We start from the raw sequence: 19,176 nt of genomic DNA, 5'->3' as shown, positions 1-19,176 counted from the left end.
GTGATTACCACGAGTTTGATTTGTTTTTAACTCGGGATCACTCGTGGGTGGACTCGCACTGTGAGACAGGGGTTTAGTTATATGAATATATACTTCGTGTTATTGGGTCGGGTAAATCACATTGTACAGAAAATTGGAGGAACAGCATCTCATATTTTGCTTGGGCAGCTTACACCCAGTGGTATAAAGAAGGAACTCGACCCAAAACGTCGCCTTTTTCCATCGCTCTACAGATGCTGCCTGACCAGCTGAGTTTCTCCAGCATTATTGTCTACCCAGTGATTTGACCATTGCTTTCTCTACTTCAAGTAACGCCGGCATCCCCTCTCTCCCCACCCACCCACCCAAGTCGCACCAGCTTCTTGTTCTCACCTAGCAAACACCTGTTTCCTTTATCATCCTTATTTGCGTATATTTCATTCATTTGTTCTGTATCTCTCTACATCACCGTCTAGATATCTCCCGTTTCCCTTAGTCCTAGCCAGTCTGAAGAAGGGCCTCGACCCGAACCGTCACTCATTCCTTCTGTCCAGAGATGCTGCCTGCCCCGCTGAGTTACTCCAGCATTGTGTGTCTTACATTTATTTGGACGACGTGTGTTAAGCTCACGGGCTTTGGTTGGTCTCTGTGGCATTTGATATCTGTCTGCTTTACTCCCCGCCTATTTAACCGAGTGGTTCTGTCCGCCGATTCCCACTTATCAGTTAACATTGAAAGCATGACACACCTGTACTCGCTTCACTGCTACTGACGTGAATACAAATTGACACTGTTTTGAATCCGAGGAAGAACTTGGCTGCCCGCATATTCCACGCGATCGTTCTGGATAATAGAGCAACTGAATAATCGCAGAGAGAGAGAAACAAAAATAAGGTCCAGGTCACTTAAGATCGGGTCACCCTGAATGTGGTTACACGCCGAGAAAGTCGGTAAGTTGAACAGGAACATACAGAGGTGAAAAAGGTGCTGGAGGAACTCAGCGGGTCCGGCAGCATCTGCGGAGAGGGATGGACTCCCGCCGATTGGGTTCGGGGTCGGGGTCGTTCTTCTATTTCCCTCCACAGATGCTGCCCGATCCTCTGAGTTCCCCCAGCACTTTGTCTTATGCTCTCGATTCTAGCACCTGTCTTCTCGTTGACTCTTCAAGTCGGGTCGTTGCATCGTTTTTGTTTATTAAGCAAGAAATAATCAAGTATAAAGTTGGACATTAAAAGCTGGAGTAACTTAGCGGGACATGCAGCATCTCCGGGACGTTTCGTGTCAATAACCTTCTCCAGTCTGTTCTCCACCCGAAACGTCCCCTATTCCTTTACTCCATGTTGCTGCCTGTCCCGCTGAGTTACCCCAGCACTATCTTCGGTTTAAACCAGCATCTGCAGTTCCTTCCTACACAAAGTTTAAACGAGATTGGCAGGGAGGTGGGATCTTGTACAGGACAGACAGAGGTACTGAGAGGCTAGAACTTGGTCTGGAGGGCGGTGTGGGAAAGGTTAGTGGACAAAATAGTTAGTGGATAGTGGAGGCCAAGTCACTGGATGGATTTAAGAGAGAGTTAGATAGAGCTCTAGGGGCTAGTGGAGTCAAGGGATATGGGGAGAGGGCAGGCACGGGTTATTGATCGGGGACAATCAGCCAAGATCATAATGAATGGCGGTGCTGGCTCGTAGGGCCGAATGGCCTCCTCCTGCACCTATTTTCTATGTTTCTATGTTTCTATGTAACAGGCAGATGAAAGACGGAGAATGAGGAAGGAGCATTGGTTTAAACTCCACCTATTTTAATGCGAGGGGCCTGACGGGTGAGACAGATGAGCTTAGGGCATGGATAGGTACGAGCGACTGGGACGTTGTAGCCATGACTGCTCCCGGGGTACAGGAGTTTCAGGAGAGACAGCGGTGAGGGAAAAAGAGGAGGGGGGAGGGGGGGGGGTGTATTGTTGGCTAAGGAGGATGTCACGGATGTGACCAGAGGTTCGTCTCGTGAGGCTACATGGGTGGGGCTGAGGAACAAGAAAGAGATGATCACCTTGTTGGGGGTGTACTACGGACCCCCGAATAGTCAACGGGAATTAGAAGAACAAATATGCCAGCAGATTGCAGACCGCTGCTGGTCAAATAAGGTTGTTGTAGTAGGGGATATTAACTTTCCCAATATAGACTGGGAAAATCATAATGTGAAGTGTTTAGATGGGGTACAATTCCTCAAAAGTGTTCAGGAGAGTTTTCTTATGCAGTATGTAAAGGCCCCCACATGTGAGAGGGCAACGCTGGATCTAGTATTGGGAAATTTGGAAGGGCAAGTTAATGAAGTGTGTGTGGAGGAGCCTTTTGGGACAAGTGACCACAGTTCTAGGGCCGGCCTTAAGATGATTGGGCCGATTGATCCCAATTGGGCCCAGCGCCTAAGGGGGCCCCACGCTAGAGTAATCCAGAACTCCGCTCCAGGAACTTTGGAGTAATCTACTCTCGGCTTTGGTAGATCTACCCCGGGTGGAAGGGGGAGAGATGGGTGGAGAGAGAATAGAGGGGTGGAGGGGAAGAAAGGGGTAGACAGGGAGAGGGTGTGAGGGGGAATGGAGAAGTGGGAGAGGGGGAGGTCCCTCACGGTCCCGGGGGCAGCGTTCCTGCCCCTCCAGTCACCGTGCTTCATGCTTCCCATGGATACGTGGTGAACAATACAGGGAGGGCCGGGCCGGGGGTTGGAGCAACATTTACAAACCTCGGCCTCAGCGCACATTTTGATTACTTTCCATTCTACCATAGAGATATATAGTCTATAATAGACTTTATATGTATTCCTATGATTCTACAGTCCTTGGCTGGGAACGTGGGCCTCACCAAAATAGTTCCCAATTGGGCCCCGCATCTCCTAAGTCTGTATTCTGAGGGCTAGGTCATGTAGAGCAGAGGGATCTAGGAGTACAGGTGCATGGTTCCTTGAAGGTTAAGTTGCAAGTAGATAAGGTGGTTAAAAAAGCTTTTGGCACTTTGGCCTTCATCAGTCAGAGTATTGAATATTGAAGTTGAGAGGGCATGTCGCAGATATGTAAGACGTTGGTGAGACCGCATTTAGAATAATGTGTTCAGTTCTGGGCACCATGTTATAGGAGTTATATTGTCAAGCTTGAAAGGGTTCAGACAAGATTTACGAGGATGTTGCCAGGACTAGAGGGTTGCTACCATCTGCCTTCCTTCAGTTGTTGAGTGGGAAACATAGAAACATAGAAATTAGGTGCAGGAATAGGCCATTCGGCCCTTCGATCCTGCACCGACATTCAATATGATCATGGCTGATCATCCAACTCAGTATCCCGTACCTGCCTTCTCTCCATACCCCCTGATCCCCTTAGCCACAAGGGCCACATCTAACTCCCTCTTAAATATAGCCAATGAACTGGCCTCAACTACCCTCTGTGGCAGAGAGTTCCAGAGATTCACCACTCTCTGTGTGAAAAAAGTTCTTCTCATCTCGGTTTTTAAAGGATTTCCCCCTTATCCTTAAGCTGTGACCCCTTGTCCTGGACTTCCCTAACATCGGGAACAATCTTCCTGCATCTAGCCTATCCAACCCCTTAAGAATTTTGTAAGTTTCTATAAGATCCCCTCTCAACCTCCTAAATTCTAGAGAGTATAAACCAAATCTATCCAGTCTTTCTTCATAAGACAGTCCTGACATCCCAGGAATCAGTCTGGTGAACCGTCTCTGCACTCCCTCTATGGCAATAATGTCCTTCCTCAGATTTGGAGACCAAAACTGTACGCAATACTCCAGGTGTGGTCTCACCAAGACCCTGTACAACTGCAGTAGAACCTCCCTGCTCCTATACTCAAATCCTTTTGCAATGAAAGCTAACATACCATTCGCTTTCTTTACTGCCTGCTGCACCTGCATGCCTACCTTCAATGACTGGTGTACCATGACATATACATGTCTCGCTGCATCTCCCCCTTTCCCAATCGGCCACCATTTAGATAATAGTCTGCTTTCCCGTTTTTGCCAAACACTGTGTGCCAACATCTCCTGAGAACCCTCTGGTTCCCAGCAACCAGGGTAGGGTTATGTCTCTACCTCATGAAGTGGTGATTCCAGCCTATGATCTGGGTCTAAACACTCCACCCCTAGAAGGTAACAAGTGAGACCATGAGACCCTTCCATTTCCCTTTAGTTTAGTTTAGTTTAGTTTAGAGATACAGCGCGGAAACAGGCCCTTCGGCCCATCGAGTCCGCACCAACCAGCAATCCCCACAAATTAACACTATCCTACACACACACACACACACAAACACACTAGGGACAATGTTTACATTTATACCAAGCCAATTAGCCTATAAACTTGTACGTCTTTGGAGTGTGGGAGGAAACTGAAGATCTCGGAGAAACCCCATGTGGTCACGGGGAGAACGTGCACACTCTGTACAGACAGCACCTGTAGTCGTGATCGAACCCGGGTCTCTGGTGCTGTAAGCGCTGTAAGGCAGCAACTCTACTGCTGCGCCACCGTGCCGTATTCTCTTTGAACATCTCTGCTGCCCTCTGAAGCCACATCAAGACCATTGAATGCAATGGGCTGGGAGGATGAGGTGTTCTCAAAGTGGACTGTTCCACATCAGTGAAGCCGAGTAAAGACTAGTCGACTGTTTCCCCGAACTCTGTCCATTTGAACTCCACATCCCATTCCCTTATGGGCCTTTCTGTCCTTGCCTCCTCCAATGCCAAATAGAGACCAAATGCAAACTGCAGCAGCAGCACCTCATATTCTGCTTGTAGACAAAAATGCTGGAGAAACTCAGCAGGTGAGGCAGCATCTATAGAGCGAAGGAATAGGTGACATTTCGGGTCGAGACCCTTCTGCGATTTTTCCAGCATCTGCAGTTCCTTCTTAATCATATTCTGCTTGGGTAGCCCACAACATGACCGCACGTATTCCACCCCTCCTCCTCTGCTGTAGTCCTGCCCCACGCACACACATTCCTTTCCATTCCCCTGTCCTCCATCATCCACTTGTCTCCGACCCTCTCCCCCTCCATTGAATCCTCTATTGTCCTTCAATCCACCATTCCTGTCCACACACTGCCCCTCCCTCTGGTTTTACATTTAATTACTTATCACCCTTCTTATCAGGTTCCACATCGGACACCCGTTTGTCTGCATCGACTCCAGTTCTTGTGATTACCTCCACCCATTTGCCAACTATGATCGATGGAATGCCCCTGTCTCTTGGCCCTATGTGGGAGGGAACTGCAGATGCTGGTTTAAACCAAAGATAGACACAACAAAATGGAGCAACTCAGCGGGTCAGGCAGCATCTCTGGAGAAAATAAATAGGTGATGTTTCTGGTCGAGACCCTTCTTCAGACTCAATAGGAATAGTCATCTTACACAGTACATTTCATATCAAGTATAGGTATGTGGTTCAATTACGGCCAGCAGGAGCTGAGACAATTAAAACCCCCCAATGTGTATGTGTAACTCAATGTGGTTTCTCTCCTGCACCCTAATTATTGGTAGATAGCCACAAAAAGCTGGAATAACTCAGTGTCAGGCAGCATCTCTGAAGAAAAGGAATAGGTGATGTTTCGGGCCAAGACCTTTCTTCAGACCGGAAATGTCACCTATTCCTTTTCTCCAGAGATGCTGCCTGACCCGTTGAGTAACTCCAGCATTTTGTGCCTATTGCCACTTGCCAGTCCCACCCCACACCTTCCCCTCACCTCTTTTGACTAACTTTCTCAGCTCTCCACCCGTCTGAAGAAGGGTCCTGACCTGAAACATTGTCCCTCCACAGATGCTGCCAGAGGTGCTGAGTTCCTCTAGCACTTTTGCGTTTTATTCAAGATTCCAGCATCTGCAGTCTCTTGCGTCACCTTGGAGAAAGACTTTGAACGTTGCAGAATGGACTCTCTGCATCTTAATAACCCTGCTTATACCCCCAATTACCCAGATCCACCCAATCAGGGACACCCCCTCCCCACCCCTCCCCTCATTTAACAAGTTTCCTTTGTATTCCTTTCAATTTTACCAAAGGTCATCTGAAATTTAAAGACAGACACAAATGGCTGGAGTAACTAAACAGGTTAGGCAGCATCTCTGGCGAAAATGGATGGGTGACATTTCGGGTCAGGACCTTTCTCCTGAAATATTAACCGTTTCACTTCCCTTTGATATGACCTGACCTGTTTGAGTATTTCCAGTATTTTCCAATTCTTACAGCAAATTTTCAATATCTACATCTTTCAAAATTGTTGTCATCTGGGCTAGGTGTTTCTACACAGTTTTTCAATGTGGCCAACATATCATTTTGAATTATAGCCCAGATAATTAGACACAAGTCCATGAATTACAGTGTGCAGGAAGGAATTGCAGATGCTGGTTTAAACAGGTCAGACAGCATCTCTGGAGAGAAGGAATAGGTCTGAAGAAGGGTATCAACCCAAACATCACCTGTTCCTTTTCACCAGAGATGCTGTCTGACGCGCTGAGTTGCTCCACCTTTTGTGTCGATCTTCCTGTAATTACAGAACAGTTGATAGCCCAGTTCAGTTGAATTATGCATTTACATGAGGTGCATTTGACCCTGGTTTTAAACATTTCTGAGCTCCCCAGTCTGTAAATGAACCTGTTATCCTTACGTGACATGACATGTCCTGTGTTGACTATTCCTGCATATTCACATTTGTACCTGGCTTCAGGTATCTGGAGCCTTTTACCTGGAATCAATGTTGTGATTCTGTTATGACTCATAATATGAGTGGGGGAATAACATACGCATCACTGCCTCTCTCGCGCTCTCTCTCTCCCTCCCTCTCCCATTCCCACACTCTTCCTCTCCCTCTCCCTTTCCCTCCTTCTCCCTCCCTCTCCCATCCCTTTCCCCCTCCCACCTTCCCCCTCTCTCTCTCTCCCCCTCTCTTTCCCTCCTCCTCTCATTTTCTTTCTCTCTATCCTTCCCTTCTTTTCCCTCTCTCCTCCCCCTCTCCTTTTCCCCCTGTCTTTCCCTCTCCATCCTGCCCTCTTTCTTTCTCTCCCTCTCCCTCTCTCCTCACTTTCCTCCCACTCCTTCTCTCTCTCCCCTCTCTATCTTTCACTTTTTCTCACAGCCCCTCATCTCTCTCGTTCTCTCTCTCTCTCACATATATCCCTCTCTCCTTTCTCTCTTTCCCGCTCCTCACTCTCCCTCTCTCTCTCCCCCTCTCTCTCTCTCTCTCCCCATCTCTCCCTCTCTCTCTCCCTCTCTCCTCCCTCATTCACACTCTCCCCTTTTCTCTCTCCCTCCCCCTCTCTCTCTATCTCTCTCTCTCTCTCCCTCTTTCTCCCCTCTCTCTCGCCCTCACACTTCCCCCTCTCTCTATCTCTCTTTCTCTCTCTCTCTCCCTCTCCACCTCTCTCCCTCCCTCTCTCCCTCTCCACCTCTCCCACCTTATCTTCCCCCCCCCCCCCCCACTGTCACTCTTCCCTGAGTTTCACAAATGTCACATTTCACGGAGCCTTTGCGGGCTGTGAGTGGATGGATGCAGGGAGGCTGGAGTTTTGGTTGATGGCAGGATCTGTGGAGCATTAACTGTCGCTGACTGTACAACCACCTGTACACTCCCGCTACCAGGTTAATCTTGCTGCTCTACGTGCAGGTATCGCTTTACATAATGCATGGGGTGTATAAGGTGATTTCGCTGCAGTTGCTGGGTGACATGTTACCGTGTAAGTGATGTTGGCTGGTGTTGTATGGCCTTTGTTGTGCTGTATTGTGTTAGTAATGTTAGTAGTATTGGGTGGTATTAATTTACTCCGCCATTCAATCATGGCTGATCCATCTTCCCCTCTCAACCCCATTCTCCTGCCTCTCCCCATAATCTCTGACACCCGCACCAATCAATAATCTATCTATCTCTGCCTTAAAAATATCCATTCACAGCCTCCACAGCCTTCTGTGGCAAAGAATTCTCCAAATTAGTAATAGTATTGAGGTGTGATGCTAATTGTGTTGAATGGTCTTTGTGATTGGAGCTTGAATGTTTGGATAACATTGGAAACTATTAGGAGTGTTGTGTAATGCTTGAGGCTTTGAATAGTGTTGGGGGGTCTGGATGGACTTGTGGAGTTGGTGTTGGCTGGTGTAATCAATAGAGCTATATATATTGGATTGTGCTGGTAGTCCTGGTTAGTGTTGGCAAGTCTTGCGATCTTTCAGTTCAGTTTAGTTTATTGTGTCGTGTACCGAGGTGCAGTGGAAAAGTTTAGTTGCGTGCCACCCAAGTCTGCAGAAAGACAATACATGATTACAATCGGTCCATTTACAGTGAGGAATAGAGATTTAAGATCGTGGAGCGATTGTAATATGTTTGTAGATCTGCTTCTGTGGCGAGCACACAAATAGTCGCCTGGGCTGGGCGCCATCTTGGAAGCATCTTTGCATGTAGTTTAATAGTGAAGGTTGGGTGTGGACTGCTGATGATTGGGTGCAGGCACGGCACTCGCTGTCAAATTATGGAGGGGACCGGGGGACAGGGGGGACACAATGTTTTGGCGGCCGCATGCGCACACTCACACACACATGCGCGAGGCTTCGGAGGCTCAATCCAGCGCTAAATGCAGCTCAACTCTGCCTGGCTCGCCAGGTTAATCTACAAGCCCTGCCTGGACTGACAGGACACCAGCGCTGCTTCTCCACGCTGGCCATATTTCCCGCAAGCTCAGGCAGGTTAACCTTGCGGGACAAGCAGAGCTGAGCTGGGTTTAGCTCTGCTTCTCTGCGCGGGCTGTGGGCCTGGGGGTACAGCTCACGTCTGACTCCCGACATCTCTGACCACGAGGGGACGGGACAGCGCCGGAGAGCCGGCCGGGATCGATCCTGGCTGTGGATGAGGCGCAGGTCTGTGCCACGTCTCCCTCCTCCAATCACCGCGCTCTTTCGTCAGCCCTACCCACACACCCCCACTCCTCCCTCCTCCAATCATTGCGCTATCATCATGTCCCGCCCCCATTGCCTGCTGACCGACGTCTCTCTCGTCCAATCGGCGCCCTCGATCAGCAGCCCCACCCCCATTGTCTCGCGGAAAGCGGAGATTTTAAGATCCGGTTGACAAAAACTTGGGGGGGGGGATGTCCCCCACCTCTCAAACCATGGGGGGCGATGTGACCCCTCTGGCCCCCCGGGCTTATCGTCCCTGGTTGGGTGTGGACTGCTGAAGGTTGGGTGTGGACTGCTGATGGGGTCATTAGGCTGTTGTGGGTGTCGGATAGTTTTGGATAATGTTCGAGTGTTGGGTAATGTTGAACTGGAGGTTTTGGAGGAAGAGTCTGCTTAGTATGACGTGTAGATTCTCTCTCTTATTGCTACTTTATTTCTGCATTTGTCTTAGATTTAGATTTGGAGACACAGCATGGAAACAGGCCCTTCGGCCCACTGGGTCCATGCCAACCAATCATCACCCGTTGACACTAATTATCCCACCACAAACAAGGGGCAATTTGGAGGCTAATTAACCTGCAAACCCTCGCATTTTAGGTATGTGGGAGGAAACCAAAGCACCCAGAGAAAACCCACGTGGTCACAGGGACAACGTGTAAACTCCACACAAACAGACAGCATGTATAGTGACAATAAATGGCATATCATATAAACAGCACCTGAGGTCAGGATTGAACCTGGGTCTCTAGCGCTGTGAAGCTGCAGCTCTGCCAGCTGTGCCACCCTGCTATTTGGTTTGAACCAAAATCAGAGAAGGCTCAGAACAGAACATATATAAACAGTTTATTAATAATTCCTAGCAGTTACATAGAGTCATAGAATGATACAGTGTGAAAACTGGCCCTTCAGCCATACTTGGCAACACCAGCCAACATGTCCCAGCTACACTAGTCCCACCTGCCCGTGTTTGGTCCATATTCCTCCACACCAGTCCTATCCATGCACCTGTCTAACTGTTTCTTAAATGTTAGGATAATCCCGGCCTCAACTACCTCCATACAGCTTGTTCCATACACCCACCACCCTTTGTGTGAAAAAGTTACTCCTCAGATTCCTATTAATTTTTTTCCCCTTCACCTTAAACCTATATCCTCTGGTCCTTGATTCACCTCCTCTGGGCAAGAGACTCCGTGCGTCTACCCAATCTATTTCTCTCATGATTTTGTACCCAGAGATGGTGCAAACTGGAGCAAAATACCAAGTTCTGGAGGAACCCGACGGGTCAGGCAGCATTTCTGGAATAAAAGGGGTTGTCGATGTTTTGGGTCGAGACCATCCACTTGAACTAATGAGATATGGTAGTCATTAGTTGTTAGTGGATACAGCTCATCTAGAGGCACCAGGAGCACAGATCAAAGTAATCGGCAGGAAAGGTTCCCCAGCAAATATGGCGAAGAGGAATGTTTACTAAAGAATTTTAGTTTAGTTTAGTTTGGAGACACAGCGTGGAAACAGCCTACTGTCCATGCCGACGAGAGATGCCTTCACACTAACACAATCCTACACACACTAGGGACAATTTGACATTGAACCTACAAACGCACGTCTTTGGAGTGTGGGAGGAAACCGAAGATCTTGGACAAAACCCACGCAGGTCACGGGGAGAAGGTACAAACTCCATTCAAACAGCACCTGTAGTCAGGATCCAACCAAGGTCTCTGGCGCTGTGAGGCAGCAACTCCACCGCTGCGCCACCGTGGGGGCACGATGGACACCAATAGAAAATGAAGTCAAGTCAAGAGTGTCAAATGTCCCAAAACAGAACAATTAAATTCCTGAGACATGAAAGTGATACTAGGCTTGTCAATCTCTTTTGATAGATCTAGTGGGCATTGAGAAAAGATAATGGTGAGAGAAAAGAATATGGAATCCCCATCTCATGTCAAAGGGCCTGTATCTGTGCTCTAAAGCTACTGTGTTGATGAGACCTTCATCCCACCTGTTTGTGGAGTGTACTTCCCTGATAGGTCCAGGGAGTCTTTGTCAAGGTTCATTCAAAAGAACTATGTAACATAATGTTCATTATTCAATGGGTTATTGACAGGGATACACACCGTTAGAAGATCAATAACATGGTGGAAGATACAGCCACAAGAAACTGCAGATGTTGGTTTATCCCAAAGACAGACACAAAGTGCTGGAGTAACTCAGCGGGTCAGGCAACATCTCTGGAGAAAAGGAATGGGCGGTGTTTCAAGTCAAGAGCCTTCTTCAGACTGAGAGTCAGGGGAGAGGGAAACTAGAGATATGAAAAGGTACAAATCAGAGCTGGAACCGATGGCCCAGGAAAGGTGGAGCCCACAATGGAGGATTGTTGGCTGTGGAGAAGGTGATAATGAAGGGATGCAAACAGTGGGACTGGCAGGATAGCGAGGGAGGGAGGGAGGGAGAGAGGGAAATGGAGAGAGAGAGAGAGAATGCAAGGCTTAGGAAGTGTTGGTTTATAAAAAAAACCCAATGTGCTGGAGTAACTCAGCCAGCATCTCTGGAGAACATGGATGGGTAACGTGTAGGAAAGAACTGCAGATGCTGGTTTAAACCGAAGATAGACACAAAATGCTGGAGTAACTCAGCAGGACAGGCAACATCCCTGGAGAGAAGGAACGGGTAATGTTTCAGGATGGGACCCTTCTTCAGACTGATTTATTGTAGTTGACAATCAATCTGAAGAAGGGTACCCACTCGAAATATCGCCTATCCATGTTCTCCAGAGATGCCGCTTGACCTGTTGAGATACTCCAGCAATTTGTGTCTTGTTTTGGTGAAGGGTACACTGGAATCCTGATGGATCGGCCTATGTGCAGCTGAATCATGCTGCCTGGCACATTCTGCCATGCAGGAGCATGCATTGAGGAATGCACTGATGTACAGTACAGCAACTGCAGAGGCTCTGTGGGGTATAACTACAATCCAGGGGCCTACAACTGTGGGCTGTGTCCTGTGTAATAATGTTTCAAACTTACTGTTGGAGGACAAACTAGCGCTGAAAATTGATGCCATGTTGATGTGTGTAGGAAGGAAGTGCAGATGCAGGTTTAAACTGAAGATAGACACAAAATGCTGGAGTAACTCAGTGGGTCATGGATCTGTGGCTGGAGGTCCATGACCAGGTATCTGAGCATGCTCCCCTGTTGGCTGTTATATATATTAGTGATGGTGTTAGTTTATTGATGTCACATTTACCGAGATACAGTGAAAAGCTTGTGTCTTTACATGCAATCCGATTAGATCAGACAGTACTATGCTTAGCTACCACCAACGCTACAGTAGATGGATGACAACGTTCAATCCATAGCCATCACTTGTCCAGTCAAGCCTGTCCTCGGGCCAGTGATTCACCAGAGTAGACCCCTGACTTGCCAAGATGGATCTCTGACCACTTTCTGCTGTTCAGGGAGACAATTGGCTAACATGCAGGGTTGGGGAGGACACTTGCCTGGTCAGTTTAGGCCAGAAGTGACCTTTAACAGAAGATCCCACACAAACCTGACAGCTGTGTTATCTGAAATGTATTTGGAGAGTGAATGCATAACAGGCTGCAACTGACCTGCAGATATTTGTAGATGCTCTGGACGGGAGGCATGGTGGCACAGTGCTAGAGCTGCTGCCTTACAGCACCAGAGACCCTGGATCCAAAGAGGAAGCAAGATTCCAAGGGGAGTAAGGGGAGTAAGGGGAGTAAGGGGAGGCTGTGGCTAACCAGGGAAGTCAGGGACAGTATAAAAATAAAAGAGAAGAAGTACAACATAGCAAAGATAAGTGGGAAGCAAGAGGATTGGGTGAGGTTTAAAGAGCAACAGAAGATAACTAAAAAGGCAATACGGGGAGAAATGATGAGGTACAAAGGAAAGCTGGCCAAGAATATAAAGGAGGATAGTAAAAGCTTCTTTAGGTATGTGAAGAGGAACAAATTAGTGAAGACCAAAGTTGGACCCTTGAAGACTGAAAAAGGTGAATATATTATGGGGAACGAGGAAATGACAGATGAGTTGAACAGGTACTTTGGATCCGTCTTCACTAAGGAGGACACAAATAATCTTCCTGATGTACTAGTGACCAGAGTAGGGGTGAAGGAGGAACTGAAGGAAATCCACATTAGGCAGGATTGGTGTTGGGTAGACTGATGGGACTGAAGGCTGATAAATCCACAGGGTACTTAATCTGATGGTCTGCATCCCAGGGTACTTAAGGAAGTGGCTCTAGAAATCGTGGACGCATTGGTGATCATTTTCCAATGTTCTATAGATTCAGGATCAGTTCCTGTGGATTGGAGGGTAGCTGATGTTATCCCACTTTTTAAGAAAGGCGGGAGAGAGAATATAGGGAATTATAGACTAGTTAGCCTGACATTGGTGGTGGGGAAGATGCTGGAGTCAATCATAAAAGATGAAATGGCAGCACATTTGGATAGCAGTAACAGGATTGGTCCAAGTCAGCATGGATTTACGAAGGGGAAATCATGCTTGACTAATCTTCTGGAATTTTTTGAGGATTCTAGGAAAATGGACAAGGGGGAGCCAGTGGATGTAGTGTACTTGGACTTTCAGAAAGCCTTTGATAAGGTCCCACATAGGGGATTAGTGGGGAAAAGAATAGTGCACATGGTATTGGGGGTAGAGTGCTGACATTGATAGAAAATTGTCAATTTGATAGAAAATTGGTTGGGAGACTGGAAACAAAGAGTGGGGATTAACGGGTTCCTTTCAGAATGCAGACAGTGACTAGTGGGGTACCACAAGGCTCGGTGCTGGGACCGCAGCTATTTACAATATACATCAATGATTGGATTCAAAGTAACATTAGCTAATTTGCAGATGACACAAAACTGGGTGACAGTGTGAATTGTGAGGAGGATGCTATGAGAATGCAGGGTGATTTGGACGGGTTGGGTGAGTGGACAAATGCATGGCAGATGCAGTTTAATGTGGATACATGTGAGGTTATCCACTTTGGTAGCAAAAACCGGAAGGCAGATTATTATCTAAATGGTGTCAAGTGGGAAAAGGAGAAGTACAACGGGATCTGCGGGTCCTTGTTCATCAGTCAATGAAAGTAAGCATGCATGTAATAATAATAATAATAATACATTTTATTTATGGGCGCCTTTCAAGAGTCTCATGGACACCTTACAAAAATTTAGCAGGTAGAGGAAAAACATGTAAGGGGAATGAAATAAATAGTAGAGACATGACTAGTACACAAAGTAAAGACATAATTCAAAACAAAAAACAATAATAAGGCAATTAATGCACAGATGAAAAGGGAGGGGGATGTGGGGCTAAGGATAGGCAGAGGTGAAGAGATGGGTCTGCACAGCAGGCAGTGAAGAAAGTGAATGGCATGTTGGCCTTCATAACAAAAGGAGTTGAGTATAGGAGCAAAGAGGTCCTTCTGCATTTGTCTAGGGCCATAGTGAGACCACACCTGTGCAGTTTTGGTCCCCTAATTTGAGGAAGTACATTCTTGCTATAGTCAACAAAATAGAGAGAGTACAGAGGCGATTTACTGTCAACAAAATAGAGAGAGTACAGAGGAGATTTACTAGAATGTTGCCTGGGTTTCAGCAACTAAGTTACAGAGAAAGGTTGAACAAGTTAGGGTTTTATTCTTTGGAGCGCAGAAGGTTAAGGGGGGACCTGATAGAGGTTTTTAAAATTATGAGAGGGATAGACAGAGTTGACGTGGAAAAGCTTTTCCCACTGAGAGTAGGGATGATTCAAACAAGGGGACATGACATGAGAATTAAGGGACTGAAGTTTAGGGGTAACATGAGGGGGAACTTCTTTACTCAGAGAGTGGTAGCTGTGTGGAATGAGCTTCCAGTGAAGGTGGTGGAGGCAGGTTCGTTTTTGTCATTTAAAAATAAATTGGATAGTTATATGGATGGGAAGGGAATGGAGGGTTATGGTCTGAGCGCATGTATATGGGACTAGGGAAGATTATGTGTTCGGCACGGACTAGAAGGGTCGAGATGGCCTGTTTCCGTGCTGTAATTGTTATATGGTTATATGGTTATTATATGGTTATATTGAGGGAGTGCAGCGTGGGTTCACAAGGTTAATTCCCGGGATGGCGGGACTGTCATCTGCTGTGAGAACGGAGCGGCTGGGCTTGTACACTCTGGAGTTTAGAAGGATGAGAGGGTATCTTATTGAAACATATAAGATTGTTAAGGGCTTGGACACGCTGGAGGCAGGAAACATGTTCCCGATGTTGGGGGAGTCCACAACCAAGGGCCAACACAGTTTAACAATAAGGAGTAAGCCATTTAGAATGGAGATGAGGAAACGCATTTTCACACAGAGAGTTATGAGTCTGTGAAATTCTCTACCTCAGAGGGTGGTGGAGGTCAGTACTCTGGATACTTTCAGAAGAGAGCTTGATAACGGTCTTAAATATAGTGGAGTCGGGGGATATGGGGAGGAGGCAGGAACGGGGTACTGATAGTGGATGATCAGCCATGATCACATTGAATGGTGGTGCTGGCTCGAAGGGCCGAATGGCCTACTCCTGCACTTATTGTCTATTCGATCCTGACGTGCTGCTAGAGCGGATAGTTGAGGCAGGGACTATCGCAACGTTTAAGTAACATTTAGATAGGGACATGGATAGGACAGATTTAGAGGGATATGGGCCAAACGTAGGCAGGTAGTGTAGATGGGACGTGTTGGTGGGTGTGGGCAAGTTGGGGTGAAGGACCGGTTTTCACACAATATGACTATGCCTCTATGATCACCCCCCTGCAAAGTGATTGTCCCTTTTTCTCCCAAAATGTTGTTTAGTTTAGTCTGTAGATACAGCGTGGAAAGAAACCATTCGGCCCACCAAGTCCGGTTCGTCCAGAGGTATAGTGTGGAAACATGCCCTTCGGCCCACTTATCCCGCACTGACCAGTGATCCCCATACACTAACACTATCCTACACACACTAGGGACAATTTTACATTCATACCAAGCCAATTAACCTACAAACCTGTACGTCTTTGGAGTGTGGGAGGAAACCAACGATCTCGGAGAAAAACCCATGCAGGTCATGGGGAGAATGTACAAACTCCGTACAGACAGCACCTGTAGTCAGGATCAAACCCTGTAAGGGCGCTGTGAGGCAGTTGCTCTACCCGCTGCACCACCGTGCCTTGTGGGCTCATTTCAAGCACATTAGGGGCTTTCTTGCCTCCATACTAGTCATGGACCTCTGGGTTAACACTGCAAAATCCACTTCTTTTACATCCTCCCTGCCTACCCCCACCCCCATGTACACCTAAATAATGCTGTTCTGTCCTTCTTTGTCAAACAGGCTTCCATAAATATCAGCCTTTGTCAGATATGTTGACATGTGCAACATTTTCTTTTGTTGGTCAGGCTCCTTGCATTAAAATGAAAGGAATCCAGGCATGCATCCCTCCCTCTGACCTTCTGGTGAGGATCTGGAAACTGTTTGAGTTGAGCTTCAAAAGTGTTTATTTTGTCACATTTGTTGTCTGTAAACCAGAAACATGACATTCCAAAAGGCTGCAGCTTGACATCACATTAGACCCAACAACAACCATACAACCACTTTAACACCATCGTGGGACATGTTGGCCGGTGTGGGCCTGTTCCCACACTGTGAGACTCCAAGACTCTGGGTGAGTGGGCAGATACATGGCAGTTGCAGTTTAATTTGGATAAATGTGAGATTTGGTAGCAAAAACAGGAAGCAGTTTGGTAGCAGAAACAGGATGGCAGATTATTATCTAAATGATGTCAAGTTGGGAAAAGCGGAAGTACAACGGGATCTGGGGGGTCCTTGTTCATCAGTCAATGAAAGTAAGCATGTAGGTACAGCAGGCAGTCTTCTTCGTGTGTATGGCGTGTACAGCCTAAGGTCAACTCGTGTAGGTCAACTTGTTCTATTTGATCTTATTTGATTGTGCACGGCAGGTTGATTGCATTTGTCGAAAGGGGAGGGCGGGGCCACGTGTTGGCTTTCATAACAAGAGGAGTGAAAAGAACCTGCTGCAGTTGACAGGGCCCTGGTGAGACCACACCTGGAGTATTGTGTGCAGTTTTGGTCCCCTAATTTGAAGAAGGACATTCTTGCTATTTAGGGAGTGCAGCGTAGGTTCACAAGGTTAACTCCTAGGATAGCAGGACTGTCATATGCTGAGAGAACGGAGCAGCTGGGCTTGTATACACTGGAGTTTAGAAGGATGAGAGGGGATCTTATTGAAACATTAGATTACTAAGGGTTTGGACCCGCTAGAGGCAGGAAACATGTTCCCGATGTTGGGAGAGTCCAGAACCAGGTGCCACACAGTTTAAGAATAAGGAGTAAGCCATTTAGAATGGAGATGAGGAAACACATTTTCACACAGAGAGTTGTGAGTCTGTGGAAATCTCTGCCTCAGAGGGCAGTGGCGGCCAGTTGTCTGGATACTTTCAAGAGAGAGCTAGATAGGGCTCTTAAAGAGAGCAGAGTCAGGGGATATGGGGAGAAGGCAGGAACGGGGTACTGATTGGGGATGATCAGCCTTGATCACATTGAATGGCAGTGCTGGCTCGAAGGGTCGAATTGCCTACTCCTGCACCTATTGTCAATTGTCTCTGTGACTTGATACACCTTGCGTAACAGACGCCAGAAGTTCCAGACTAGGAAGTATAAAGCTTTCTGAAACCCCAGGATTTTCAAAACTAAAGCTCTTTTCAAGGCAGGGTTTAATTACCAGGTAGAATTTGTTGATACACAAATAAAATGTAAAGCGCGGGAGTGACTCAACGGGTCAGGCTGTCTGCCAGAAGTTCTATTCACAGAAGTCCATAGATGAGGTTAGTGTTGGTATACAACCATAGTTGGTTTACATAGAAACATAGACACATAGAAAATAGGTGCAGGAGTAGGCCATTCAATATGATCATGGCTGATCATCCAACCCAGTATCCTGTACCTGCCTTCTCTCCATACTCCCTGATCCCTTTAGCCACAAGGGCCAAGTCTAACCCCTCTTAAATATAGCCAATGAACTGGCCTCAACTACCTTTTGTGGCAGAGAATTCCAGAGATTCACCACTTTCTGTGTGAGAAATGTTTTTCTCATCTCGGTCCTAAACGATTTCCCCCTTATCATTAAACTGTGATCCCTTGTTCTGGACTTCCCCAACATCGGGAACAATCTTCCTGCATCTAGCCTGTTCAACCCCTTAAGAATTTTGTAAGTTTCCATAAGATCCCCCCCCTCAATCTTCTAAATTCTAGCGAGTACAAGCTGAGTCTATCCAGTCTTTCTTCATATGAAAGTCCTGACATCCCATGAATCAGTCTGGTGACCTTTCTCTGTACTCCCTCTATGGCAAGAATGTCTTTCCTCAGATTAAGAGACCAAAACTGTACGCAATACTCCAGGTGTGATCTCACCAAGACCCTGGACAACTGCAGTATAACCTCCCTGCTCCTATACTCAAATCCTTTTGCTATGAATGCTAACATACCATTCACTTTCTTCACTGCCTGCTGCACATGCATGCCTACTTTCATAGACTGGTGTACCATGACACCCAGGTCTCGTTGCATCTCCCCTTTTCATAATCGGCCACCATTCAGATAATAGTCTACTTTCCTGTTTTTGCCACCAAAGTGGATAACCTCACATTTATCCACATTATACTGCATCTGCCAAACATTTGCCCACTCACCCAGCCTATCCAAGTCACCTTGCAGTCTCCTAGCATCCTCCTCACAGCTAACACTGCCCCCCAGCTTCATGTCATTCGCAAACTTGGAGATGTTGCATTCAATTTCCCTTGTCCAAATCATTAATATATATTGTAAATAGCTGGGGTCCCAGCACTGAGTCTTGCGGTACCCCACTAGTCACTGCCTGCCATTCTGAAAGGACCTGTTTACTCCTACTCTTTGCTTCCTGTCTGACAGCCAGTTCTCTATCCACATCAATACTGTACCCCCAATACCGTGTGCTTTAAGTTTGTGTACTAATCTCTTATGTGGGACCCTGTCGAAAGCCTTCTGAAAGTCCAGATATAACACATCCACTGGTTCTCCCTTATCCACTCTACTAGTTACATCCTCAAATTTTTTTATAAGATTCGTCAAACATGATTTACCTTTCATAAATCCATGCTGATTTTGTCCAATGAAATCACCACTTTCCAAATGTACTGCTATCCGATCATTAATAACTGACTCTAGCAGTTTCCCCACTACCGATGTTAGAC

General features: G+C 46.9%; 1 protein-coding gene across 8 annotated transcripts in view; it reads left to right on the top strand.

Annotated features, from left to right (window-relative positions):
• The first annotated feature begins 671 nt into the window (after positions 1-671).
• The window catches only part of LOC129712453 (CMP-N-acetylneuraminate-beta-galactosamide-alpha-2,3-sialyltransferase 4-like), a 165,003-nt gene continuing 146,498 nt past the window's right edge, over positions 672-19,176 (top strand). For 5 of the 8 annotated variants that reach the window (XM_055660903.1, XM_055660897.1, XM_055660898.1 and 2 more), the window contains exon 1: positions 672-929. In XM_055660903.1, coding sequence (XP_055516878.1) covers positions 905-929 — 25 coding nt within the window. In that variant the 5' untranslated portion in view covers positions 672-904. Of the gene's footprint in view, positions 930-7,467; positions 7,601-19,176 lie in introns of those variants that run through there. The other 3 variants (XM_055660902.1, XM_055660901.1, XM_055660896.1) reach the window with 2 other exon arrangements.

Source organism: Leucoraja erinacea, chromosome 32 (assembly GCF_028641065.1).
Source record: "Leucoraja erinacea ecotype New England chromosome 32, Leri_hhj_1, whole genome shotgun sequence".
In the NCBI taxonomy this organism is placed as follows: Eukaryota; Metazoa; Chordata; class Chondrichthyes; order Rajiformes; family Rajidae; genus Leucoraja; species Leucoraja erinaceus.
This window is presented reverse-complemented; position numbering and strand designations above follow the sequence as displayed.